The following is a 26,175-nucleotide window of genomic DNA, read 5'->3' as shown; positions in this document are numbered from 1 at the left end:
GAACATCCAGCCTGCAGACCATATGTTATGCAAAATCATGTGGGTTGACCCTCGTATGTGACAGGATGAACACGTGTATGCTTCCCATTGACTGCCTGCAACCTGTCTACCTCTGTTGTATGACCTACAAATGATATTATAAATTTCCAGATGTCTCTTGGGTTCCCTACCTCTTGAATAAGGGTTCCCTACCCCTTGAATGGAAGGTGAAAGAAGAAAGAGAGGAAGGAATCAAAATAATGAAACCCAAATATTTTACTGTTTATTTTGTGCACATCTGTAGCATAGAGTTTTTAAAAAGTAGAATTGCTAGTTTAAAGTGTGTGTGTGGGGGGGGGGGGTCTAGCTTTTTTGAAGTATGAGAAAATTGTAATATTTAGAGAAGATTGCGTTGAACTGATTATGTATTTGATATGGTTCTATTAGATTGTTACTGAGCAGCAAACTGGCCAGAAAATCCAGATCGTGACAGCTCTTGATCATAATACACAAGGCAAGCAGTTCATTCTAACAAATCACGATGGATCTACTCCAAGCAAAGTCATTCTAGCCAGACAAGATTCCACTCCAGGGAAGGTTTTCCTCACAACCCCAGATGCAGCAGGCGTCAACCAGTTATTTTTTACAACTCCTGATCTATCTGCACAACACCTCCAGGTAAATAATTTTTTAACTTTTCACTTGAAAATATTAAAATGCATGACATAAATATAAATCCCACCATTAATATGTGCATATGTTAGTGGGTGAGATGCATACTGATATTCTTAATTTGTATGTTTAACATTTGTATGCTTAATGAAGTTGTTTTGTGACCTGTCTAGTGCTTTAGAGATTAGTCCCAGCTCTGTGCCGTGGAAACCTCCCACCAGTACTCAAAGGGAGCATTCGGTCTAGCTGTGATCCCGGTGTCAGCTTTCATATACTGAGCCTATGCAGATACCTCATTGATTCTTCATGAAATTATTAATCTTTCATAATGTCTTATAACATTGAAATTTTATGTAAATAAAGAAAAAGTTTAGCTTTTATTCATAATAGAGTTTAAAGTTTCGGAATAACTTAACAGAAAACAAAATCTGAGACTGAATATGTGTTAAGTTTTTACAAAATGAGAGTATTACCAAGTAATAATAAATTGTTCTGGTTTTGTTTTGTGGGGTTTTCTTTAGCTCTTGACAGATAATTCTTCTCCGGACCAAGGACCAAATAAGGTTTTTGATCTTTGTGTAGTATGTGGAGACAGAGCATCAGGTAATATTAAAAATAATTTCTGTGTGTTGTATTAATAACATAGTCTTCATATTACCTTGTTGTTCATTGGAAGTAAAAAAAAAAACCCATAGAAGCTTGGTATTTTTGTGTTTTACATTTGTAGCAATAAATTCAACTACTGTGTTTTTTCTCCCCAAAGATTTTTTTGTTTTTGTTTTTTGAGCCAGACCTGGTGGTACTCAAGGCTTACTCCTTGCTTTGTGGTCAGGATCACTCCTGGTAAGGTTTTGGGACCATAAAGGATGCCAGGGATAGAGTCCAGTTCAGCTTCATGCAAGGCAGGAACCCTACCCACTGTATTATCTCTCTGGCTCCTTAAAGCTTTTATTTTTGTTTTAATTTTAATTTTTTTTTTATTGGCAACATGCAACAGTACTTAGGATTTATTAACTCCTAGTTCTGTGCTCTGGGCTCATTCGTGGTATCAAGGGACCGTATGTAATACGGGGGATCAAACACAGTCTTCAGATGCAAGGCAAAAACCTTAACCACTGTACTATTACTCTGGTCCATTCCCAAAGGGATTTTACTTACCTGAAGTTTTTTTGTTGTTGTTTTTGTTTTTAATTTTTTTTTTTTATTTCACTGCAGTTTAGTTAAGTCTCAAAAGTGGCTTAAAATGTTTGTTTGGAGCGAGGGACCTCCTAAGTAGTGCTCCCTTCTAGTAGTTTTCAGTCAGGTCACTGGTTTGGTATAAGGGCCCTGCAGTGTCAGAGTTTACTTGTACGACCACAGTAGTAGTAAGGAATCTCCAAGGCTGCACCAAGAAATGTTCAGAGCATTATGTGGGATGGGGATTGAACTGGCATCAGCCATATGCCTTAACTTCTTTAGAATCTCCTTGGCCCAAGATAGTTTCACTTTTTGAAAGTAAATTATGAAAACCTGATGAATCTGATACCAGTTTTTGTCAGATTATTTTAGAAGAATTTGTTCCACTTAATGGCATTAGTTAACTTGTCATCCTAGGAATAAAGAATAACTTAAAGTTAATAGGCAGAAAAGGATTTTGTTATCTTTTATATTTCTATGTGGCTGTACAGGTCATTTCTCCAAGTTTATTACTAGTAGTACTCAGAATTCTGTTGTTTCAGTTCTAGCTGAAGTCCATACCCATATTCATATACAAACACACATTCATATATATGTTATAGGTGTGTGTGTGTATATATATATATATATATTCAAATGCCAACAGAATATAGTTTAAGGGTTTGAGATTTTCTTTAATTTTCTTTAAATAGTTTCCATTCCTCTGAGTGATTAAGCAACATGACATCAGACAGATTCATAGGAGTAAAGAATAAATTTAATCACGCACGTCTGAAGAATCTATGTAGTGCAGACAGGGCAAAATGAGAATATTGAAGTTCTGAAGACTGAACTGGGGGCCTGTGCTTAAAGGAGATAGAAGGAGGGATTCACTTAATGAGGAGAAGAAGAACATGTGGGGGAAACTAGAGACTCTCATCAGGTGTTTGCCCTGCCAGATACAGGTTTTTCCAGTAGAAAGGTATTTCTGGCAAAAATCCTAATTCCGCGTAATGCCCTGATCTTCGTTCTTGTAAGTAGTTCTAGGTAGTTAAAGAGAGTGATAACAAGTTTCTCAGCCCTATTGACCACACTTTGGCAAGGCCTGGATGTGATAGAAAGGTCTCTGTTTTAGGAACTTCATCACAAAAACCTTCACTGGAACTTTTCCCAGAATGTATTAAGTCTGTTACTAGGTATATGCTGGAAAAAATTTAAAAATTGGAACCTAAAATGAGGGATTATAAATGGGTCAAATACTTTCTTTTTCAGCAATTTCATATTCAGAATAAAATTACAATAAAAGAGAGCTCTAATTTGTAAGTTTATCAGAAGTGAAAATAGTTTTTATGGTAATGTGACTTGGGTGATATCTTTCTCAATATTTCCATAGTGGTATTAGAGTTATTGTACATAATTTGAAAACATACTGATTATTTTATCAGTTATAGTTTAATAGCTTCCTCAAATATTTTCTGTCAGGCCATAAGCAAGTAGGGTGCTTGCTTTGCATGCAGCCAATCCAGGTACGATCCCTGGCAACCCATACAGTTGCCCACTCCTTCTAGTAGTGAGCCCTGAGCACAGCCGGGTATGGCCTCAAAAAATAAAACACCAAAATGTTTTCTGTCAAAACCTGAGAAACCTCAATTTCATCTCATTTCTTGTTATTGTTTAAAGGGAAGAAATGAAAAAATATGTTATTTCTGTTTTCCCTCTAGGACGTCATTATGGAGCAGTGACATGTGAAGGATGCAAAGGATTTTTTAAAAGAAGCATTCGAAAAAATTTAGTGTATTCATGCCGAGGATCAAAGGATTGTATTATTAACAAACATCATCGAAATCGTTGTCAGTACTGCAGATTACAGAGATGTATTGCCTTTGGAATGAAACAAGACTGTATGTATTAACCTTAAAGGGAAGAACTACTTTTAAGGATTCAGGAAAACTTACATTAAAAATTAGCATGTTAATAAATAAGTCATTTCTTAATTTGTAGTTTTCTAACTAAAACTCACAAGTTATATGCATATATGTATTTTTTTATTCACGTTAACAAATACTTATGGAATGCCTGTGTGCCATGAATGATTGAAACAGATGTGACAGCTAACAGATGTTAATAGGACAACGACACTAACCAAAGTTCTACTATCACTACTACTAACTGTATTTGTTGCATATAAATAAAATTTTTTTTCTCACAGCATAGTTCTATGCAGAAGGTACTAACTACTGTTACCCATTTTGTTACTGGGCAAATAGAAATTGAGAAGCTTTCCTAAGGTCATAAGCCTAGTAGGTGGCACAACTTAGATTTTAAGCTTGGTTTGCTGGGGCCGGAATGATAGTAAAGAGGGTAGGGTGTTTGCCTTGCACGCAGCTGACCCAGGTTCAATCCCCAGCATCCCATATGGTCTCCCAAGCACTGCCAGGAGTGATTCCTAAGTGCAGAGCCAGGAATAATTTCTGAGCATCGCTGGATGTGACCCATAAAGCTATATATATACACACACACACACACACACACACACACACACACACACATATAGTTTGCTTTTTTCTTTTTTTTTTTTTAATTTTTCTCTCAGAAAATGTACTTCTGGGTCCAGAGTGGAGGTACTGCAGGTAGGGTTCTTGCCCTAGATATAGCCGATCTGTGTTCAATCCCCAGCACCCTGATTGTGGCCCCTACACCAAAAAAAAACAAAGAAAGAAAATATGCATTTAACCACTGTATTACACTCTCTTCTAAGTATCGGGGAATTCCTTTGAAATAAGTATATTGCCTGAATTTTATAGATGAAGACTCAGCCATTAAAATTGCTTTTGGAAAAAAAGGCTTGCCTTTTGAAAAATACAAAAATCTAACTTTGATCTTTTTTGCAACATTTATATCACCCAGTTGGTTAAATATTACTTCATTTTTTAAAGTCTTAGGTAAGGGACAGACCCCTAACTTGAGTTTTTCTTTCTCAGTAGTAGGCTTTTAAAACAAAGAGTTTCCCAGGGGTCACTATTTGAGCAGAGTGAGGAATAGCCCCATAGCAACTCTGGGTGGGGCCGAGGTATAAAAATTACAAAACAAAAGCATTTCTACCACAGCTGGGATGAGGAGAGAAGATACAAATTGGTCTTTGGGGGTTTTTTTGTTTTTTTTGTTTGTTTTTTGGTTGGTTGGTGGGTGGGTGGGTTTGGGGACCACATTTGGTGATGCTCTGGGGTTACTCCTGGCTTTCTGCACTTAGGAATTAACTCCTGGTGGTGCTCAGGGTCCAAATGGAATGCCAGGGATTGAACCTACCTATTGTATATCGCTCCAGGCCCCATTCGCCAGTTTTTATGTTTTGAAGCATCTTGGTAGAACTTCTTCAGAAACAAGTGACTTCTAAAGCTTGTTTATCTTTGGAGTTCAGTAGTTTTTGCCTTCCATAGCAGCATTGCTGACTTAGAGTTTGCATTTTTAATCACCTGTGAATTCTGCATTGCAGTATAAATAGTTTAATGCACTTTTTTGTAGCTGTTCAGTGTGAAAGAAAACCCATTGAAGTTTCCAGAGAAAAATCCTCCAGCTGTGCTGCTTCAACAGAAAAAATCTATATAAGGAAAGATCTTCGGAGCCCATTAGCTGCAACTCCAACTTTCGTAACAGATAGTGAAGCTGTGAGGTATAGTAAAAGTAGCAAATAAAACATTAAATAGCTGGTTTTATAAAAGAACTTTAAGTATTTAATTTTAAACTCTTACAAGAAATCTATGTGCCAGATTTTATGTCAGTAGTAACAACAGAATTTAGAGAAATTTATTTTTAAGAATAGAACCGTCTGAGTTGATCAGGTTGAGGAAAATCTCCTAAGAACAAAAATGAGCTTATTCTGGACATATGGACCTGAAACAAACAGCAAAGGTCATTGCACTGGGGAGGAATGGCATCTAGAAGAGAATGTTGTGAGGAAGAACATAGGAACTCAAGCAGCCTGTGACAGCAGAGTACCAGGACTCCCATATCACTGTCAGGATTGTCTGAATTGGAATCTGTGGGTGAATCAAGCTGTGAAATAGTGCAAGGCTCCAAAGCAAACATCCAACACTAGAAGCTTTTAGAAAGCTTTGGAAGATAATACTTTTAAAAACTTCATATTTTAGCTCAAACCCTTTCTGTCACTAGCTACAATTCTCCCTACCCCTCATGGATTTTTATTTAAAATAAATATTTATTGGGGCCAGATGTTACAGTGAACACATTAGGGGCCCTTGGGTCCTATTCCTGACGTTGCAAAAAGTGATGTGTGTTTATATTTAGAGCAAACCTCTCGATGTAAAGTTTGAGTTTGGGGGCCAGGGAGATAGTTTAGAAAGCTGGAGCTCATGCTTTGCATGCAAGGAACTTCACACTCAGTCCCAAGTTTTGTATGGTTCCCTAAGGACCATCACATAGATATGACTTGCAGGTTATGGGAAAATAAATTTTAACTTTTAAAGCTTAAATCCTTTTTTAACTAAACTTAGAGGCAAATTTTAACAAAATGTAGCTGGTTATTTGTTTTTCTTCCTAGTTGAACTATGGCTAAAATGTGTACTTACTTGTTACAGGTCAGGAGGACTCTTAGATTCAGGAATGTTTGTGAATATTCATCAGCCTGGGATAAAAACTGAATCAGCTATGCTGATGACACCAGATAAGGTGTGTTTAGTACATTTAAAGTTTACTTTTTGTTGGTGGGGGGGCAGGGAACAGAATAATTTTGGGCCACACCCTGTGGCTCCTAGTTCTGCACTCACAGATGTGTCCCGGCAGTGCTCAGGGGATCATATGGGCTGCCGGGGATCAAAACTAGGTTGGCTGTGTGCAAGGCCCACTGTACTGTCACCTCTGATCTGAAATTTACTTTTTTTTAAAAAAGCTTTAGAAAAACTTTACTTTTCTAAAACAAATTTTCAATTATTTGATAGAAATATTATCTGTTAGAACAATTAAATTTCTAATGTGAAAATAATAGATAAATCTTTTAGATTCATCTTGAAATAAAAGTTTTCAGAAAAGAACTTGCAGTACACAATTACTAATATGTCTTTCATATTTTCCTACAAATTTTACAGTGCAAAATACTGCATGTTTTAGGTGTAGAGAAATTTCTGCTATGTCTCATTCAGAAATTTGATTGAAAGAGCTAATATGTCATTTAGGTTGCATCTCTTTATTCAAGGAGTCTAAGTGGGGGGAGATTTTTTTTTTTCCCCTCCTCACCCTTTTTTTTGTTGTTGTTCTTTAATTGAGTTTGTAGGTAAAGTTTCTGTAGTTTTCAGAAACCCATATGCTTCCCTCTCCAAACAAAACAAAAAAATCTCATGGGCTGATCTGATAGCTGCAAGGGCTGGAGCACATGCCTTGCACAGGACTGGGAGTTAAACCTCCAGTGCTGCAGGACTTCCTGAGCCAACCAAGTAAAGCCCTAGTGGCCTACTGGCATTGATAGGAAGAGCCTCTATAAACAAAACAGTTCTCAAAAAAGACTTTGAAAACAAATCTCAGGTTGTCTGTGACTGGTATTTGATGCTATAATGTGATTTTGTATTTTATGACAGAAAATTATTCATCTTATTTACGTTTTGTTATGTATTTGTTACTTGGTGCTTGAACATAGTTGAATACAACACTCTGGAATTAAGTATCATCTGCCACTTAACTATTAAGTATGAGCTTGAGCAAGTTATATGACTGGTCAGTTAGCTGAGCCCTGCCAGGATTGAGTGATTCCCCTGACCCCAAAGCTAGGAGTAAACCCTGAGAACCTCCAGGTGTGGCCCAGGAAACAAAAAGGTAAGTCCTTTAGTTCTTATATAAGAAGATTAAAACCTTGAGGAGCATAGGCTTCCCTTTTTTTTTTTTTTAAATTTTGGGGCCACACCCAGAAGTGCTTAGGGTTTATTCCCGACTGTGCTTTGGCACGACCCTATGGAGTATTGGGAATTCAACTTGGAGCAACTACTTGCATGGCAAGTGCCCTGTTTTCTTTACTCTCTCTAGCCCCTGAGCATAGACTCTCCAATACAAAAGACATAACTTCACATCTTGCCTACACTATTTACTGCAAGACTGATAATTGGATAATTCTCCTCAGCAATAAGGGGTTGTTGCAAGGATTAAATAAAATACACATGTAGGTAGTAATTATGTAAGAACTCAGTAATGGTGTGTTGCTCAATAAGTGACTCTAGGCCAATAAAGTATACTTAATGATTTGTTCATTAATTAGCATGCAGCCAACACTGGTTTGAATCCAGCACTGAACATGGTCCTCTGAGCACTGCTGGGAGTGATCCCTGAGCAGAACCAGATGAACCCCTTTAGTATGGTCCCAAACCCAAAGAAAGAACATTAAAAACAAAAACAGTTAAGGAGAAAATAATTAGGATCCTAACAGGACAGGGACCCCTATCAAATGAATGGAATTGCTTAAGTATTAATAAAAAGACTAGAACCAAAAAGAGCACAGTGGGTAAGACCCTCTTCGTACAGCCCATTTTTACATAACCAGGTGTGTCTCATAAACGAAACAGATAAAGAATAACTAGGGCTGGGGAGAGAGTAGCTCCTAAGGGCTGAGCACATGCTATGCCTGCAGGAGACCTGGGTTTGATCCCCAGTACTACTGGGTGTGAACCAAAAAATTTAAAAGAATGACTAATGGGTTGGAATATATATAAAATACAAAAAGTTGTGAATTTAAGTGGAAACTTAATTCTTGCCTGTCAGCATTAAAGAATGCTGTTGGCAGGCTGGGGATGCCGCCTTTTATGTGTGAGGCCCTGGGTTTAGTTTCCAGTATCTTTTTGCCCCCACACGGTGCCAGATGTGACCCCAAAATAAATCATAGAAATGGATTTCTATTGTCTCACTGTTGACGGAATAATAATTCAGCCCTTTACTGCCATCTTTTATAAAAGAAGTATATCTCTGGTGGTGCAAGCAATGTCTGACCACACTGCAGCAAGGAGGGGTGCAGCCCCTGGTAAGACATATTTGACCAAAGCTATCTGAGTGCCCCTGCTGGCAAGTAGGATAACTAGTGTGCAGGCCTCAGTGAATGAGGATGGTGTGTTAGCTCTGAGCTTCAAGCTCTGTACTTGGCATTGTTTGCCAGAGATACAAGTATGCAAGCACCACACCCAGCACTGTATGCAGCTCCTGGCCATCACATCAACAAGGGAAGAGAAGCAAGGGTTTAGAATTAAAAATTCAATTATGGGGGCTGGAAAGATAGTGGGTCGTGCACTTGCCTTGCAGTTGGGCCACTCAGGTTCAAATCCTGGCACACTATATGATCCCAAGTTCTTCGGTAATGAACTCTTAACTGCAGAGTAAGTCCACACACTGCTGGGTGTGGCCCCAAAACCAATAAATAAAATTACGGTATTGCTCATTTATAAAAAAAGAAAGCCAAGAATAGAAGGAAATAAGCAACTTATACTAGCTGAATACTCTAAATACTTCAGTAAATTCAAACATAACAGTGCTGGTATTTAAGAGTGTCTGCCAAAAATTGGCATTCCAGGAAGTCTGTTCAGTGTTTATGTTTACTCTCCACCCTTTTTTTTTATTATTACTTTTTATTATGCTTATACTTATTTGTAACATACAGATTTTAGAAATTATAGCTACCAAGTTGTTAATGGTTAATAGAGCTTGAGAAATTAAATATTTCATAGAGGAAGCAACTGCAGATATATTAGCTTGGTGTAGTTTTGGGTTTAACATAACTTTTCTGTAACATTTAGGAAATGTATCTAATTTTTTTTATGTCAAATTTTTTAACTAGAATTTCTTCAAAACATTTCTAAAATTTTTTTTGAACTTCCTTTCTGAAGTTTTATTTGTATTAGATTGCTTTTTGTTTTTACATTTCATAATTTTGAATCAGATATTTTACATTTAAGTTTACTAATTCCAATCTGCCATCATTTGAATCTTTTTTTTTCTTTTTCTTTTTTTTTTTTTTAAAGGCTGAATCATGTCAGGGAGATTTAAGTACTTTGGCTAGTGTGGTTACATCATTAGCAAATCTTGGAAAATCAAAAGATCTGTCTCAAAATGGTAGTGAAATGTCTGTGGTTGAAAATTTAAGCAATGGCGATACCTCAATATGTGAATTTCATCAAGACCTGCAGTCTAATGGTGATGTCTCAAGGTAAGGTCTGTTTGATTTTTTTTTTTCCTTTTGCCTAAATGCCCTTTAGTGTTTTTGTAAAATGTTTTTATGTTGAATACTGGTTATGAAAACTTCAGAAAGCAAGTATTGTTACTTTGATATTTAAGGAAAATGGGGGGGGGGGGGGAATTAAGGCATCTTGACAGGGTGACACCAGCATGTACCTCTGGTGGCTCAGACTAGGGTGTGGTTTAATTCATACAAATCGTAGCATCAGTGTGTTTAAATTTTAAATGAAAAAGCTGAATTCAGTGTAGAAAATTGTCCAAGAGGTATGATCTAAATAATGACCAATAAATTAATAAATAATATAAATGAGCGTTAAAAAATTGAGGCTCTCTTCCCCACCCAAGAAATAACTTGGGTCTTGATATTTGAAATAATTTGGTTGATATGTATTATCTTTTGTGTATTGAGTATAAGACATTTGTCTTACTTGGCAGTCATGTTCATTTTTCCCACCAAATTTGAGTGATGAAAATAAATTAAAAGATTCAAGGCTAAGGATGTGACTCAGTGGTAGAGCGCATGTCTTGCTTACAGAGACCTAGCTTTAGTGCCCCAGCACTGAAGGAATAAATAAGACTTAGTTGAGGGGATGGGGCTATGGTTCAAGTGATAGAGAACATGCTTGCATGATGGAGGCCTGTCCTCAGCTTTGCAGAGTATGGGCCTAGTAGTGCTAAGTGCTGTGGAGCTGGAACACCCCTCAGGCCTGGACACCTCCAGGAAAAGGTCTAGGTCTCTAGTCTCTAAGCACTGTGACCCCCCCACAAAACAAAATAGATTGAATCAGCTAGTTTTATGTTATACCTCAGGAAATTCATGTAAGGATTATGGTGTTTCGCTTTGTCAGTATTAATACTCAGGAAGTAGAAACCTGGTTTCTTAAGGCTTTTTTTCCACACAGATTGTTCTTGCCTTTGAGTCTCAGTAAGGAAGTGGTGTGACTGAAAGGTAAAACTCAGGGGTTGCCTATGTGAGCTCTCATGCTACTTTATGTAGTTGCTGTTGTTTTTGTGCCATATACCTGTCAGTCCCTGAGGCTACTTTCTCTAACTTGGTGCTCAGGGGTTTGTTCCCGGCAGTATTCAGAGACCATGCTGTGCAGAGCAAACCTGAGCATCTTAAATGCATAGCCTGTGCACTAGCCCTTAGAGCTATCTCCCTGGCACTGTATTTCTAAAAAGAGACAATCTTTATAAGTTCTTTGAAAGTGAGATTTTTAAGAAACTCTAAAGACATCTCATTGAAAAATACAAGGAGCTGTTTTGAATAATACTTTCTAAGTCTCATGCTAAAAGTTCAGATATGTAAGCTGTGTGACCACAAGTTTTAAAATATTCCTGGATTTTTAAATGTAATTAAAAGCTTAAGTTTATATATATATATAGTATATATTGTTTGCAGTTAATACAAGTTTTTATTCAATCTTAATAATTTCTATAGGTAAAACAAATGGACTTCTATCTTAGAGTATCAGATTAATAACAAGTCAAACCATATTGTATGGTTTTTTTTTGGGAGGGGTCACACCCAGCAGTGCAAAACATGCGCTCCATCCCTTTGAGCCATCTCCCTGGCACATTAATGCCTTTTTTCCATACCACACTATATATTTTTCCTTAACTACTTTCTTTTAATGACCAAACTTAATATAATAATAGATTTCTTACTGTGTACGTGAATTTGAATTTGTTGTTGCTGAAGAGAATCGGTTATCACTGAAAGAGGGTACTCAGTGATAAACTGAGAATTTCTTTTTTTAAAAAAATTGAGCTTACATCTTAATTACAGAATTTCTACAGATTTTTATGTCATTGTGGAGATTGGCCAAGATCACAGCTTCTGATGTCTCCTTATAGGGCATTTGACACTCTTGCAAAAGCATTGAATCCTGGAGAGAGCACAGCCTGTCAGAACTCAGTAGAGGGCATGGAAGGAAGCGTACACCTAATTGCTGGAGATTCGAGCATAAATTACATCGAAAAAGAGGGGCCACTTCTCAGCGATTCACATGTAGCTTTCAGGGTACTTTGACATATATATTTATTTAATTTTTATGTTGTTTTTATCTATTTTTATTTTAATCCTTAACGAAATCAATATATTTGTTATGCTTTTAAAGTCAGAAATATCCCTGAAAGAATTTCAAAACAGCGGCTAAATAAAATAATGGCCCAATAAAGTATCCCTGTTTATAAATCAAAGTATACTATTAATTGGTGGACTTAAATTTATTAAATATTAGCTTGAAAATATTTGCATTCATTATATGTTGAATGCACTGTTCTACGGCTTTAGGATAAAATAATAACTAAGATACTGATATTTTGCCTTTGCCATAATAACCATTAGGAGATCCATTTGCTCTGTATTAATCTAGTTAGCTAGCTCTCAGCCTTCTATTAATTACTAATTATTTAAGTTGATTTCTAAGTAGAAATTTGAAACATTCCAACTTCCTGTATTTTGACTTTTTAAAACTTCATGTGTTTTGTGGGGACAGTACTTTTGTAATATCCGGATTTCTCCCTTAAAGACATTAATTTAGGAGGGAGACAAGATATCTAGAATACTAGAGACAGTGCATATAGTATATTTGAAAATAGCCTTCTAGCACTTACCACTTGACTAATGCTTGGACCACAACTATGATGACCTTTAAAGTCCTACATTGCGTCTGCTGTTTTGACCCTTTGTTCTAAACCACCCTACCTTTGCCAGCTGTGAGTACTGTTATTATTGATGTACAAGTGATTGAAAGTGACGAAATACTTAGTTTCCTTTATATCAAAGGGTAATTGTTCATAACAACTATACTTTTCCCTAAGTTTCTTATGAAAATTCAGTTATTCAGCATATTACTGGTAGAAATAATGAACACAAAAATCTAATCTAACATTGATCAAATCTGCATATAAGTGCCAGAGAGATAGCCACTTGCCTTATGTATGTATGTTCCACTCCAGTTCAGTCCCCAGCACTAATGTGGTGCCCCAAGCACTGGCAGGTTTCATTTCTAAGCATGGAGCCAAAAATACCATTGGTATGGCCCACAATCCGCTGTCACCCTGAAAAATAAATCTTGAATACAGTAATAGAGTTCATATTTACAAAATATGACTTGGTAGACAAAGATGCAGAGAATACTCAGAATGACTTAGAAATTTGCTGTAATTTGATAGAAAATTACTAGTGGACCAGTCTTCATGTAAACTTTTACCAAAGATACTTATATAGGAAAATTTAGAATTTTTGTAATAATGTGCAAGAAAAATTTTAGGACTACATTCTGAGCCAGTTATCATTCTCAGTGTTTCCTTTTTCAGCTCTTTTAATACCTCATTTAGTTTTCGTTTTATTCCTCTATTGAAACTACAGCAGTGTCTCTTAGGCTCACTGAGAGCTCTCAGCAAATACTTGTTAAACCCATGCTTGGAAAGAAGAGAGATGATGAGCTGAAAATCATCTCAATAGTGCTAGGGAGAATGAGATCGGTGGGTTAGATTCCTAGCACCACATGCCTTCCCTCAGCACTGTTGGGCGTGACTCTTAATATGTCAATGAACTACATTTTTGTGATTTGAAAAATGTATACGATTCAGAAGCCAAAGAAATGGATCAGTGAACTAAATGCATGCTTTGCCTGCAGGAGGCCTGGGTTTGATCCCAGCACTGTCTGAACCTCCAAACACCACTAGGCGTCATCCCTTAGCACTGTTATGTATGGTCAAAAGAAAGCAGGGGAAAAAATGTATATGATTTAAGTTTATAAATCTAAAATCTGGACGCATTTTGGTTATTCATTAACATCTTATGATAGAAACTCACCTCCTAATGCAAGAAATCTTGTCTATTCAGTTTATAGATTTGTACATGAATTATTTTTAGTCAGCATTAGTTTTCATAATATTAAGGACATCTTGCCTTAAAAAAATGATGTGAGGCAAATAAATTTCTGTTTAATATCTCTATGAAGAAATGTGCAGTGCAGGGCTCTTTTACATAATGATTTCTTCTGGTATATGTATAAAAGGGATTTAAAACTATTTGGCAAGGACATTTATTTATTATTATATACTCCCCCCCTAAATTCAGTAATCTTTGATAATTTCCAAAATTTTCATATTTTTTTCCCCTATTCACCTTGTACAATTCTGAGAAAGTATGATAATGTTTTCTTGGGGTCTTTTGTTTATTTGGTTTGGTTTTGAGAGCCATACCTGGCAGTACTCAGAGCTTATTACTAGCTCTGTGTTCAGGAATCACTCCTAGTGAGTCTTGAGCGATCTAATCCAGGCTGACCATGTACAAGGTTGTCCTTACCAGCTGTGCTATCTCACCACCCAGATTTTTTTTTAAATAGACAGATGTGTCAGAACAGTTGCCTCCTAGTAATTCATTAAGATGTTTAATATCTGCTTGTCTAAAATTCTCTTAAGAATTGTTTTAATAAGGGGGGTGAAATGATATATAGCAGATAGGGCACTTGTCTTGCACACAGCTGTCCTGGGTTTGATTCCCCAGCACCCCATATAGCCCCGTGAACACCCCGTGGTGTGGCAAAGAAAAAAAAGTTTAATTATGGCATCTCCTGAGCTGAACAACAGATAATCTGATACTGGTAGTTAAGTTTTTCTTATTTTGGGACTGGAATAATAGTAGACTGTGCAGGGCACTTGCATTACACATGGCGAGCCCAGATTTGATCCCCAGTTTTTCATATGGTCCTCGTAGCACTGCCAGGAGTGAAAGTTTTCTATAAGTGGATTTCTATAATGCATTGTTATTTTACTACTTCAAATAATTTATAAATAGACGAACTATTTGTGACTGATATGCTTTTTATATTCATCTAAACTTTCTGGAAATTTATTATTTTGATGAAAACTTTTTGATCGTTTGTAAGCATCACAGATGTGCTCATCTGCCAATAATGACTGAGGCAACAAACTATTAGCTATGTGACTTACCTCCCTCCACCTTTTTTTTAAATCTTGCCGTGCAGGGGATTGAACTCAGAGCCTCCCACATGCAAAACAAGTACTCTACTGCTGAGCTACAACCCTACCTCTGTCCTTTATATATTTATACTCAGACTCTTTTACAACATAGATTGGGTGATCTTAACTCTTATGTTTCAGTTCCTGCCCCTTAGACATCTGTGATATGTTGTACTTAGTACATCTCAGATCATCTTACTAGTTTTAATGCCTATAAGTACTAGGTTGTGTAGGTTTTTCTTTAGCTTAATGATAAAAAATTTAAGTTACTGGGCCAGCGCTATAGAACAGGTAGAGTACCTGCCTTGATCAACCTGGACTCAATGTCAAGCATCACATTTGGTCCCCTGACCCAGCCAGGAGTAAGTCCTGAGCACCAATCACCAGGTGTTGCCCCAAAATTTAAAAATAAAAAAAAAAAAGCACTTCTTCAGACATTTTTATATATGCATTTTTGTTTATGTTTGTGAGTATTTTTCTGGAAAAGAGATTGGTTTATTGTAGACTATTTAGGACATTGTTGGGTTTTAGGCTGTTCTCATTTTTTAAATTTTGATAGACATAGAAAAATTGTCTTCCAGATAATCTACCCTCAGTTATGTGAGTACTTATTTTCCTAAGTTAGAGGTTATTTAACCAAGCTTATTTAATCTGCCTTCCCTTTTAAGAAAAGAGAATTACTTAGGCCCCCTTGAAAATCAACCTTTATTATTTTGAAGTAAAATTTTAGAAGAATAGAAGTTGCAGGGGAGTGCAGTTGTGATGCAGGCAGCAGGGAATGCATTGGAAAACTACCTCGAAACAAAAAGCAAATCTCCCACACACCTGTACCCCCACACCGAAACTGTTCTGGGACTAGTGCCCTCTGGTCATTCCCGCAGTGTTTGTTGGAAGGGTTAGATGATCAAAAATTGTCTACATTTGTTATTTCAGTAGAGAAAATGTTTTAGTGGATTAAATTGCCAGTAAAAATTTTCTTTATCAGTATCCTCAAAAAAGCTTTTGGAGGGCCCAAGAGAAGGCTCATAAAGGATACAGGCTTTGAATGCAGACAGAAAACCCAGGTTCAGCCCCCAGCAGCCTTACACAAATTCCAGAGTGGATTCCTAAGCAATATTTCAGGAGTAGTGTTTTCTAGGTGTGGTGAAAATAAGTTTAAAAATTCTTGCGAAGTAATTGATGCTGTATCTATTTCTAGCAGTACATCTTTAAATAGTTACCTGAGGTCAATACCAGAAGCCATGAGCAGAATCCCACCAGTGTATTTTGTTTCCCCTATCAATTTACTCTGCATCTGCTCTTTGAAAGGATGGAAGAACTGGTGGTGCTGCACCCAACTCCCCATGATTTAGTACACTGAATTCAGTCATTGCTGTGCCTCTCATCAGAGAATGTGCTCTCCAAATGGCACCAGCAGCAATGTTTCACTTACTACTCTCCTGAGCATTTGAACTTGTTAATCCCATAGCTGAAAACAAGTTGTAATATATTTGGTCCTAAAACTAAATTTTTTTAGGGGTTTGGTTCAGTTTACTACTTCTGGCAGGCTTGTTATATGGATTGCTGGGGTTCAAAACCCAGTCAACCATGTACAAGGGAAGCACTTTACCTATTGTACTAGTGCTAAATGGAATTTTTTATAAACCGTTGTTAATAAAGAAACAGAGGGAAGGAAAATCTACATTTTTAGACCAAAAGTGAATGTAACTCTAATACAACTAGAGAATACTGTGTTTGAAAATGGAATTCTGATTGTTAGAAATTGTAGTCTGCTCATTTTTTTCTAAATTCTGTGATATAGCATCTGATGACTTGGATTATTTGATATTTGTGGTAGACATAGTAGGCTATTGTTTGATATGTTTACATTTAACTATTTCAGAGTTTATTGAATCATTTTAAAGTCCTGTTACAGTACTTTATTAAACAATGATAATCTGGAGCTTTGCCTCTTGAGAAAACTTACCTAAGGCCCTGTTCCCACTAGCTCACCATGCCTTCTCCGATGCCTGAGGACCTGAATGTGCACTACATTGGCGAATCTGCCTCCAGGCTGCTGTTCTTATCAATGCACTGGGCACTTTCAATCCCTTCCTTCCAGGCTCTAGGGTAAGTGTTTCTAAATTCTTCAGTATACATTTTATCACACAAATGCACAGCAAGTGATAACTGTATTAAATGGAAAAATCAGTAGATCTTTTTAAAGTTTATCATTCTACGTCAAACTGTTGCAATTAACATTTACTTTAAACTCTTTTTACTGATTGCAATTCTGTGTTTATAGTACTGTTAGTTTCTCATACACATAATTTCAACACCACACCCATCACCAGTGTACCTCTGTCCCTCTTCCTCTTTATGTTATTTTTATATGGACAAATGGCCGTATTTTGTCTTGACTAAGCCAGCTCTTACAAAATGCATGCAACAGTGCTGAGAAGTCATGGCCTGCATTTGTAATAGGCTATATGGCATTGATTTCACAATAGAGAGGCTCTCAGACTTTTAGGTTTGTTATCTTCCTCTTGGTTCTAGTATTTCAGGTATGTTAGTAAAGAGCTGAAACTAGTTTCAAACTGTAAACGTGTTTAAAGTATAAATAATTGTTATCCAGTTATATGACTACATCTACGGAATGATGTGGAAATGTAAACTCCATAATTTTACTACATTAATTGTTAAATTTAGACCTACCACTAATAAGCACATTGTTTTGTTTTGTTTCCTTTCTGGGTCACACCCAGCGATGCACAGGGGTTACTCCTGGCTTTGTACTCAAAAATTTACTCCTGGTGGTGCTCAGGGGACCATATGGGATGCTGGGAATCAAACCCAGGTTGGCCACATGCAAGGCAAACACCCTCCCCACTGTACTATCGATCGCTCCAGCAAATTGTATTTTATTGGAAGTAATGAGATGATGTAGAAAACGTCTATTCTTAAAAATTGAAGCTTGGACTGGGGAGATACTTCGGAGGGGTGGAATGCATGAGGCCCCAGAAATTGAGCACCCTCTGGCCCCCAGAGCACTGTTTGGTATATACCCGGTGGTCCCTCAGCACCATTGGGTCCAGACAGCAACAGTGCCACCAGACCTGAGTACCTAAACATCAGACCCAGAGTGGCCCCTGCACTCCCAAGGACTGCTTGGAACCATAAAGAAAGAAACACTCAAGCTTTGCCCAAAGATTATTATACTTGCTTTGATTGCTTTTAAGCACTGGTAAGAGTTGAAGTGAGGGGAAGGGAAGAGAGGTATTAATCCCATAGTTAGAAGACATTATTCTAATTACAGGACCCTACTTTATCAGTATAGTGTTGTAATAGTTCCTTTATGTAGATACATCTGTTTTATTTTTGCCAAATAGAAATGAAGACTGCGGGTGTCAGAGAGTACAGAGGGTGGGAGACTTGCCTTGTACCTGGAAAGTTCGGGTTTGATCCCCAGCATCCCATTTGTTCCCTGAGCACCACTAAGAGTGATTTCTGAATGCAGAACCAGAAGCAACCCCTGAGCACTGCTGGGTATGGCCTGAAAACTTAAATAAAGAAGATAAAGAAGAAAAGAAATAATCACTGTGTACATTCTCTGCCCTGGAGACTCACCCACATCTCTACCTGAGATATTTTCACCCTCTGAAAACGCCACTTTCTTTCTTGAACATGAACCTCTCTCTTTTTCTCCATATTTTTCTAAGTAAATTTGTCTAAATATAACCTATTTTACTGGGGACTAACAAGGTGGTACAGCAGGTTAATCACTTGCCTTGCACCCAACCAAGCTGTGTTTGATCCCCAGCATTGTGTACAGTCCCCATATCACTAAAAGTGATCCCTAATCATAGACCCAGGAGTGATTCTCTCAGCACTTCAGGTTGTGGCCCAAAGCCCATAAAAGAAAAACAGCTTTAAAAAAGAGAAGAAAGAATAACTGGCAACTTTCTGTCCCTAGAGAACATTTTGGGCCTTTTGGTGTTTGGTTTTTGGTTTGGGGGGGAATACCTGATGGATGCTCCAGAGTTACTCCTGCTTCTCTGCTAAAGGAATTTTGCTGTGCCAGGGATAAAATCCAGGCCTTTCACATGCAAAGCATCTACTTAACCCTTTGATCTATCTTGCCAGCCCATTTTTACTGTAACTGAGAAACTTTTCTTAGCAATGACTGTAAGACACACACACACACACACACACACACACACACACACACACACACACACACAAACATTGTAATTTATACCGTGCATTAAAATAATGTACTTAAATACTTAATAGTTCCTTGCTTTTAAAATATCTAATAATTCAACCACCTTGTTTTTGCACTTACTCATTTCAGAAGGAAAGATTATTTTTAAATTTCTCAGTTACAAACATTTAACATAATATTACAGAATATTTGGTTGCCCCTTACCCCTGTACCAGTGTTGTACCCTTTCCATTCCCTTTAGGCATTTGTTATTCCCTTAGCATGTTTCTTTATAATCCCAAGTGAGAGAGGTCATTGTGTGTCTGTCCCTCTCTCTCACTTTTCACTCAACACAATTCTTTTTAGATTTATCCGTGTAGCATCATTGTATGATTTTATCTTTTTTACAGCTGTTACATACTCCGTTGTGAATATGTATCATAATTTCTTTATTTAATCATCTATTCTTAGGCTCTTGGGCTGTTTCCAGGTTTTTTTCTCTTGTGAATAGTGCTTCAGTGAGCATAGGAGTGCAGATGTTTTTTCTGTGCTGTGTTTTGAGACCCTTAGGGTGTATTACAAGGAGTGGAATTGCTGGGTCCTATGAAAGTTCAACTCCTAGTTTTTTGAGGAATATTCATATTGTTTTCCAAAAGGGCTGGGCCAGTCTACATTTCTCACCAGCATTAAACGAAGCCCCCCCTCCCAAGAAAAGATATTTTGCAAAGATAATATAATGTTCATTTATTTGTTTTCCTTAACAGGACAAAACTAGTAACAACCATGCCCTTACCATCATAACATACTAACATTGAATCGGTGTAGTCTCCACTGAGAATTTTGACATTACCACTTTACTTGCTAAGGTAATGACTTACAGAAGAACAAGATTTTTGGTTGATTGATTGGATATGAATTTTTTTCAGGAGGCGGGGGGCAGGGGGAAATGGGGCAGAGTGCTGTGCCTGGGACTTACTCCTGGCTCTGCATTTGAAGGACATTCCTAGTGGGGTTCAGGGACTATACATGGTGTTAGGAGTTCTTCCTTCCATCTCCCTCCCCTTCCCTCTTGCCTCCCCCTCCCTCACTCCTTTCATTCCTTCCTTCTTCCACTCTTTCTTCCATTTTTAGGCTATACCCAGTGATACTCCTCACGGGTTACTCCTGGCTCTGCACTCAGGGATCACTCTTGGTAGGCTCAGCGTGCCAGGGATAAAATCCAGATCAGCCGAATGCAAGCCTATTCTCTGTACTATCACTCCAGCCCCCTTTCCTGTTAAGCTTTTAAGAAAACTGTGAAGACACTTAGCTGTGTCACAGTAATCTTCTATAATGATTTCTATGCTTTGCCCTTTCCCTCATTCTTTCAATACCACAATGTGATAGTTCCTCGGTTGTTACTTTTCCTCATTTCTTTATTGTACTCCATAACATTTTCTCTAGATCTCTCCTAGCAATTTGAAAGAACTCTTGCTCCATAATGCAAAAGTGTGCACAGAAGCACTGACCAGCTCTTATTGATTGGCTCTTAAAGTTTGTAAACTTTTAAAGTCAGTCTCAAGTATAGAATTAAAAAAAGTAAAACTTCTCTGTCTCTGCAGTGACAACTCACCAGTCAACAGCCCTATTCTAGCTGACCAGTTTGTGGCCTACATCCTCTCTTTCTTTTTGCATTTATATTTTGGGGTTTTTTGGGGGGGTGTCACACCCAACAGTGCCTGGTGCTGAGGGATTATTTGTGATTGTGCTCAGGGGTCAGTTATGGTGCTGGGGATCAAATGTCAGCTGCTATGAGGCAGGCTGCTTAACCCCCATGCTATCTAGCCTCCAAACCTGAAACTTGTAATGAGATTCTTATTCTGGTAATGTTTGAGACATACTTAAGGAATAATTTTTCCCATGAATTTAGTTGCCCACTATCAGGTAACTCTGATTGCCATTTTCAGTAAAGTGTTTACTGCATTTAAAGCTAAGAAAATGTGCAAATGATTTTTAAAACTGTTTTTTCCATTTTTTAATATAATCTTTTCCCATGAAATGGGTTTAAGGCTACAATTTTTTTTTAGTTTGAAATATTACATGCATCTCTTCTTAATTGAAAATTGGCTAATTTATTAATGAGCTGTTAATATTTACATCTTTTTATCCTTCCATCAGTTGCTGTCCAGATATACAAAGCACAATTGATCACATTCATGTCTTGTTTCTCTTTCCAGAGCAATTTTTCTTTAATAATGTTTTATATTTAATAAAAGTTAGTTGTAAGGTCTTATTATAATATTTGATTGTGCATCTGTTTAATAGGCAGGAGAACAGCATATCATTGGTGAAAGCTTATTGGAATGAACTTTTTACTCTTGGTCTTGCCCAGTGCTGGCAGGTGATGAATGTGGCAACTATATTAGCAACATTTGTCAATTGTCTTCATAGTAGTCTTCAACAAGGTAAAAATTGATTTCCCTTTGCATTTTGTAAAAGAGGAGGGGACATTATTTTTATCAAGTGTTGCTTGAAGTTACCTCTCTGATGATTCATTTTCTAGATAGCCAATACCCTCTTTACTTTTGATATATTTTATATTTAATTAGCACTGTCCTCCCGTTGTTCATCAATTTGCTCAGGCGGGCACCAGTAACGTCTTCATTATGAGACTTCTTGTTACCGTTTTTGGCATATCGAATATGCCACAGGGAGCTTGCCAGGCTCTGCTGTGCGGGCGGGATACTCTTGGTAGCTTGCCGCGTTCTCCGAGAGGGGCAGAGGAATCGAACCCGGGTCGACTGCGTGCAAGGCAAACGCCCTACCCCCTGTGCTCTCGGGTTATTCTTGCTTATATAATTTTAGTTTGGGGGCACACTAGGTGGTACTGACGACTTATTTGTGGCTAGGTTCTTAGGGGGGTGCTCCTGGTAATTGTTAGGATCAAACCTGCATGCAGGGGCTGGAGCATTGGTACAGCAGTAAGGCGTTTGCCTTGCATTCAGCCAACCTAGGTTTGATGCCAGCATCCCATACGGTTCCCCAGCATTGCCAGGAGTAATTCCTGAGTGCAGGGCCAGGAGTAACCCCTCAGCATTGCTGGGTGTGACCCAAAAAAAAACCTGCATGTAAAGCATGTGCACTAGCTCCTTGAGGTATCTCTGTTACCCACCCCCTTCAAAAAATTACAAAGAAATTCATGAGGCAACATGATCTGCAAGCTTATTATTTTGCACTTGTTTGTTTAGGGGCATACCTGGCTGTGTTCAGTTTACTCCTGGCTCTGTGCTCAGAATCAGTCCTGGAGGGGCTCAAGGGACATGGAGGTAGAATTCAGGCACATGCAAGGCCTTAACTTCTGAACTATTTCTCCAACACCTGTATACTTGTAATGCTACTTCACATCCCCGGCATAAGTATTACTAAGGTTCCACCAACATTTTTTTGGCTTTTGGTGGAGTTGGTTTGTTTTGTTTTGATTTTGGAGGCACATCCAACTCCTGACTCTGTGCTCAGGAATCACTCCTGACTTGCTCAGGGAACCATATGAGGTACTGGAAATCAAGTCCAGGTCAGGTGCATATAAGACAAATTCCCTACACGTTGTACCATCGCTCTGACCTAGTTTGTTTAAAGAGTATCACAAGATTTAATCAAGTATATTTAAGTGTAGCCAGCTGCTTCTGGCCATAGATTTTAAATGTTTTTTACTGTAGTATAAGTATCAGAATTCAGGTTTGCCTCACATCAAGCGATCAGACAGATTTATAAATATTTGTTTTCCACCAGTATTTGCCTTTTTTTTTAAGGTCACTCAAGTGGTGCCAAGGGGCTACTCCTGATTCATCTTGGGTCTGACTCCCAGTGAATCTTGGGTAACGGTATGTTCTCAGGCTTCGAACCTTGGCCTCTTATCCAGTGCATCACATATGGTCCCCAGAGCATCGCAAAGAGTGATTTCTGAGCACAGAGCTTTGAGCTCCACCAGGTGTGTCCCCCCCCCACCCCCCCACCAACCCATCAAAAAAAAAAAACAGCAAGTTAACACTGGCTTGTACCACTACTATCTCGCTCTTGGACATCCCATAAGGCAGTTTGTAACATGCTAGAATTATAGCATACTAGAATGTCACATCAATCTGTACCAATAGAAATGATTATTATTGCCAAAATTTCATCTTATACTTTATTCCTGTGCCCCCAACAAGATAGAGTCCTATTGAAGCTTTCAGATGGGGAAAGCACAAATTACAGTGCTGGTATCAACATGTTAAATAAAATCCTATTGTTAAGTATGGATTTTGATACTTCTGTTGATTCCCCGAAAAGGGGGTTGTTTATTTTCCCACAGTGTATATTCTTAAATGTATATATATTACATGTACATAGTAAATGATTGTATTTAGAGCTGGAGATAAGCCTGAGAACCTGTGGTTACCCATGGATCACTGGGAGTGATCCCCACGCAGAACAGAGTCAGGAGTAACCTCTTGGCACCACTGGAATGACCAAAATGTGAACGTTAGTACTTGGGGGGGTTGTGCTAATGGATTGCTGTTGTTGTTAAATAAACAGTTGTCTGGAGAAAATTAATTTTATCTGTATTTGCAGAGATACTGAATTTTAAGCCTTCATAGACTGGTTGTGTTTAGAGCTGGAGAAACACAAGAAAGAAATATGTGGGATAAAAAGTAATCATTTTAGCTTTAAAAAAAGTCACTTTGTTTTTACTTTTAATTAAAGATAAAATGTCAACTGAAAGAAGAAAATTATTGATGGAGCATATCTTCAAGCTACAGGAGTTTTGTAATAGCATGGTTAAACTCTGCATTGATGGATATGAATATGCCTACCTGAAGGCAATAGTACTCTTCAGTCCAGGTACATAAAAACTAAATTCTAACCTAAAGTATAGTGCTTGAATTGGAACCCTTATACATTGCTGGTGGGAATGTAAAACGGTTGGGTTGAAGTGGAAACAACTCAAAGAGCTTATTAAGGAAAAATAATACACGAGTGTATGTATGTATGTGTATATAGTAGAAAATCATTCAGTGATGAGAGAGAAGGAAATTCTGATATATACTGTAAGCATGGGTGAATGTTGAAAGCAGCATGCTAAAGGAGAAAAAAATGAGCACGGTATATAATTCAGTATATATTAAATATCTAGAATAGGTGGTTTTTTCCCCTCTAGAGAAATTCATGTTTTCTCTTGAACATGTCTTTCCTTCTCCCTTTACATTTCTCTAACTTTCAATAAAGTCTGTATTGCTTCACTAAATTTTTTTTTTTAATTAAAAATATTGATCAAGAATAGGCAGTCTTTGCCGGGACAGTAGGACAGCAGATGGGGTGCTTGCTTCGCACAAGGCCAACCCAGGTTTGATTCCCCGACATCCCATATGATCCCCTCAGCTCCAGAAGGTGCTTATTCCTGAATGCAGAACCAGGACCATATGTGGCTCCCCGCCTCTAATAAAAGAGTAGGCAGTCTACAAACTGAACGGTGATAAGGGGCTATCAGGAAGTAAGGAAAGGGGAGAAAGAAGAGCAGTGACTGCCAGTGGGTACAGAAATATTATTAGTTTATTAGCTTATATAGCTTATTAGCTTATATCGATGGTTGTGCAACTCAATATACTAAAAACTGGTAACTTTAAATCACAAAGTGAATTCTATGGATGTAAGACATTTATCAGGGTTTGAATAGGAAAGAACAGACTTAATGAACTGTGACAAATTCTCTTGTCACAACAAATTTTAAACCGCATACCTGGTTTACCTACCACTGAGTCTTTTTCACATATAATAAGTTAACTAGTAAGCTGGCATATCGAATACTCTCGATAGCTTGCCGGGCTCTCCAAGAGGGGCGGAGGAATCGAACTCGGGTCGGCCATGTTGGCTGTGTGCAAGGCAGACGCCCTACCCGCTGTGCTATCGCTCCAGCCCTAGTAAGCTCAGTGTTACTCTGAATTATTAGCAAAGTTGACTGCTTCAGACTTTGTATATTTCATTTTCATATACATTTTCTGTTTGGTTGGTTCTTGTGTTTTGGTACCAGTGATCAAACCTTGGGCATAATTTAACAACCTACGAAAACTTATACTCTACCACTGAGCTGCATCCCCAGCCCTGGAGTATATTTCTATTCCTGTGTGTCACAACAATGAAACTTAGAGCTTTCCCCCAATAACACTAAAAATACAAAACCTTTTAAATGGTTATGGTTTTGCTCCTAAATTAATATTTATCTTTTTTTTTTTTTTTGGCTTTTTGGGTCACACCCAGTAATGCACAGGGGTTACTCCTGGCTTTGCACTAAGGAATTACTTGTGGCGGTGCTTGGGGGACCATATGGGATGCTGGGAATCAAACCCGGGTCGGCCTACCCACTGTACTATCCCTCCAGTCCCAAATGTTTTTTCATTACTTATTTTATCACCTTTATTATCCTAAAATTTGAAATAACAGATTCAAAGTTCAAATGAAATTTGATTATTTCCAATATATTCTATTTTCATTCAGAGCAGAATTGTTTTTCTTTTCTTTTTCGTGGTGAGGGGGGGATGGCTTTGGATTACTGCACTAGGGAATCACTCCTCGTGCTGCTTGGGGGACCATATGGGATTCGGAAATTGAACCCAGATTGGTCGCATGCAAAGCAAATACCATATCTATCCAATGCCCCTTATTTTCAATATTTCTTAGTATGGACAGGTTTTGGATGTTCTTTCAGTAGTTCCATTTTTGTGATTTGTGTTTCGTCTGTGTGTGATGCTGGTCATAAAAACTAGGGCCTCTCACATGCAAGTCATATGTGCTCTGCCACTAAGCATGTGTACATGTATGGAATTTTATAGTGGTATTAACCTGTTTAGATTATTTCATGTTTGTTACAGTTTTTCTGAGAAAAATGGTACTCATGGTTTAATAATTACATCAATATCTTTGGTTGTGCTCTTGGGCTACACCCAGAGATTCTC

The 26,175-nt window shown here is 37.8% G+C and overlaps 1 protein-coding gene across 1 annotated transcript in view; it reads left to right on the top strand.

Moving 5' to 3' along the window:
- The window catches only part of NR2C1 (nuclear receptor subfamily 2 group C member 1), a 37,972-nt gene that overhangs the window by 9,730 nt on the left and 2,067 nt on the right, over window positions 1–26,175 (top strand). The window contains exons 3-12 of the mRNA XM_056115698.1: window positions 427–657; window positions 1,173–1,254; window positions 3,528–3,707; window positions 5,329–5,476; window positions 6,402–6,492; window positions 9,813–9,997; window positions 11,884–12,049; window positions 17,012–17,133; window positions 21,512–21,651; window positions 23,930–24,067. Of these exons, the coding sequence (XP_055971673.1) occupies window positions 427–657; window positions 1,173–1,254; window positions 3,528–3,707; window positions 5,329–5,476; window positions 6,402–6,492; window positions 9,813–9,997; window positions 11,884–12,049; window positions 17,012–17,133; window positions 21,512–21,651; window positions 23,930–24,067 (1,483 nt within the window). The remainder of the gene's footprint in view (window positions 1–426; window positions 658–1,172; window positions 1,255–3,527; window positions 3,708–5,328; window positions 5,477–6,401; window positions 6,493–9,812; window positions 9,998–11,883; window positions 12,050–17,011; window positions 17,134–21,511; window positions 21,652–23,929; window positions 24,068–26,175) is intronic.

The sequence above is a fragment of the Sorex fumeus genome, unplaced genomic scaffold (genome assembly GCF_029834395.1).
Source record: "Sorex fumeus unplaced genomic scaffold, SorFum_2.1 ptg000003l, whole genome shotgun sequence".
NCBI lineage: Eukaryota > Metazoa > Chordata > Mammalia > Eulipotyphla > Soricidae > Sorex > Sorex fumeus.
This window is presented reverse-complemented; position numbering and strand designations above follow the sequence as displayed.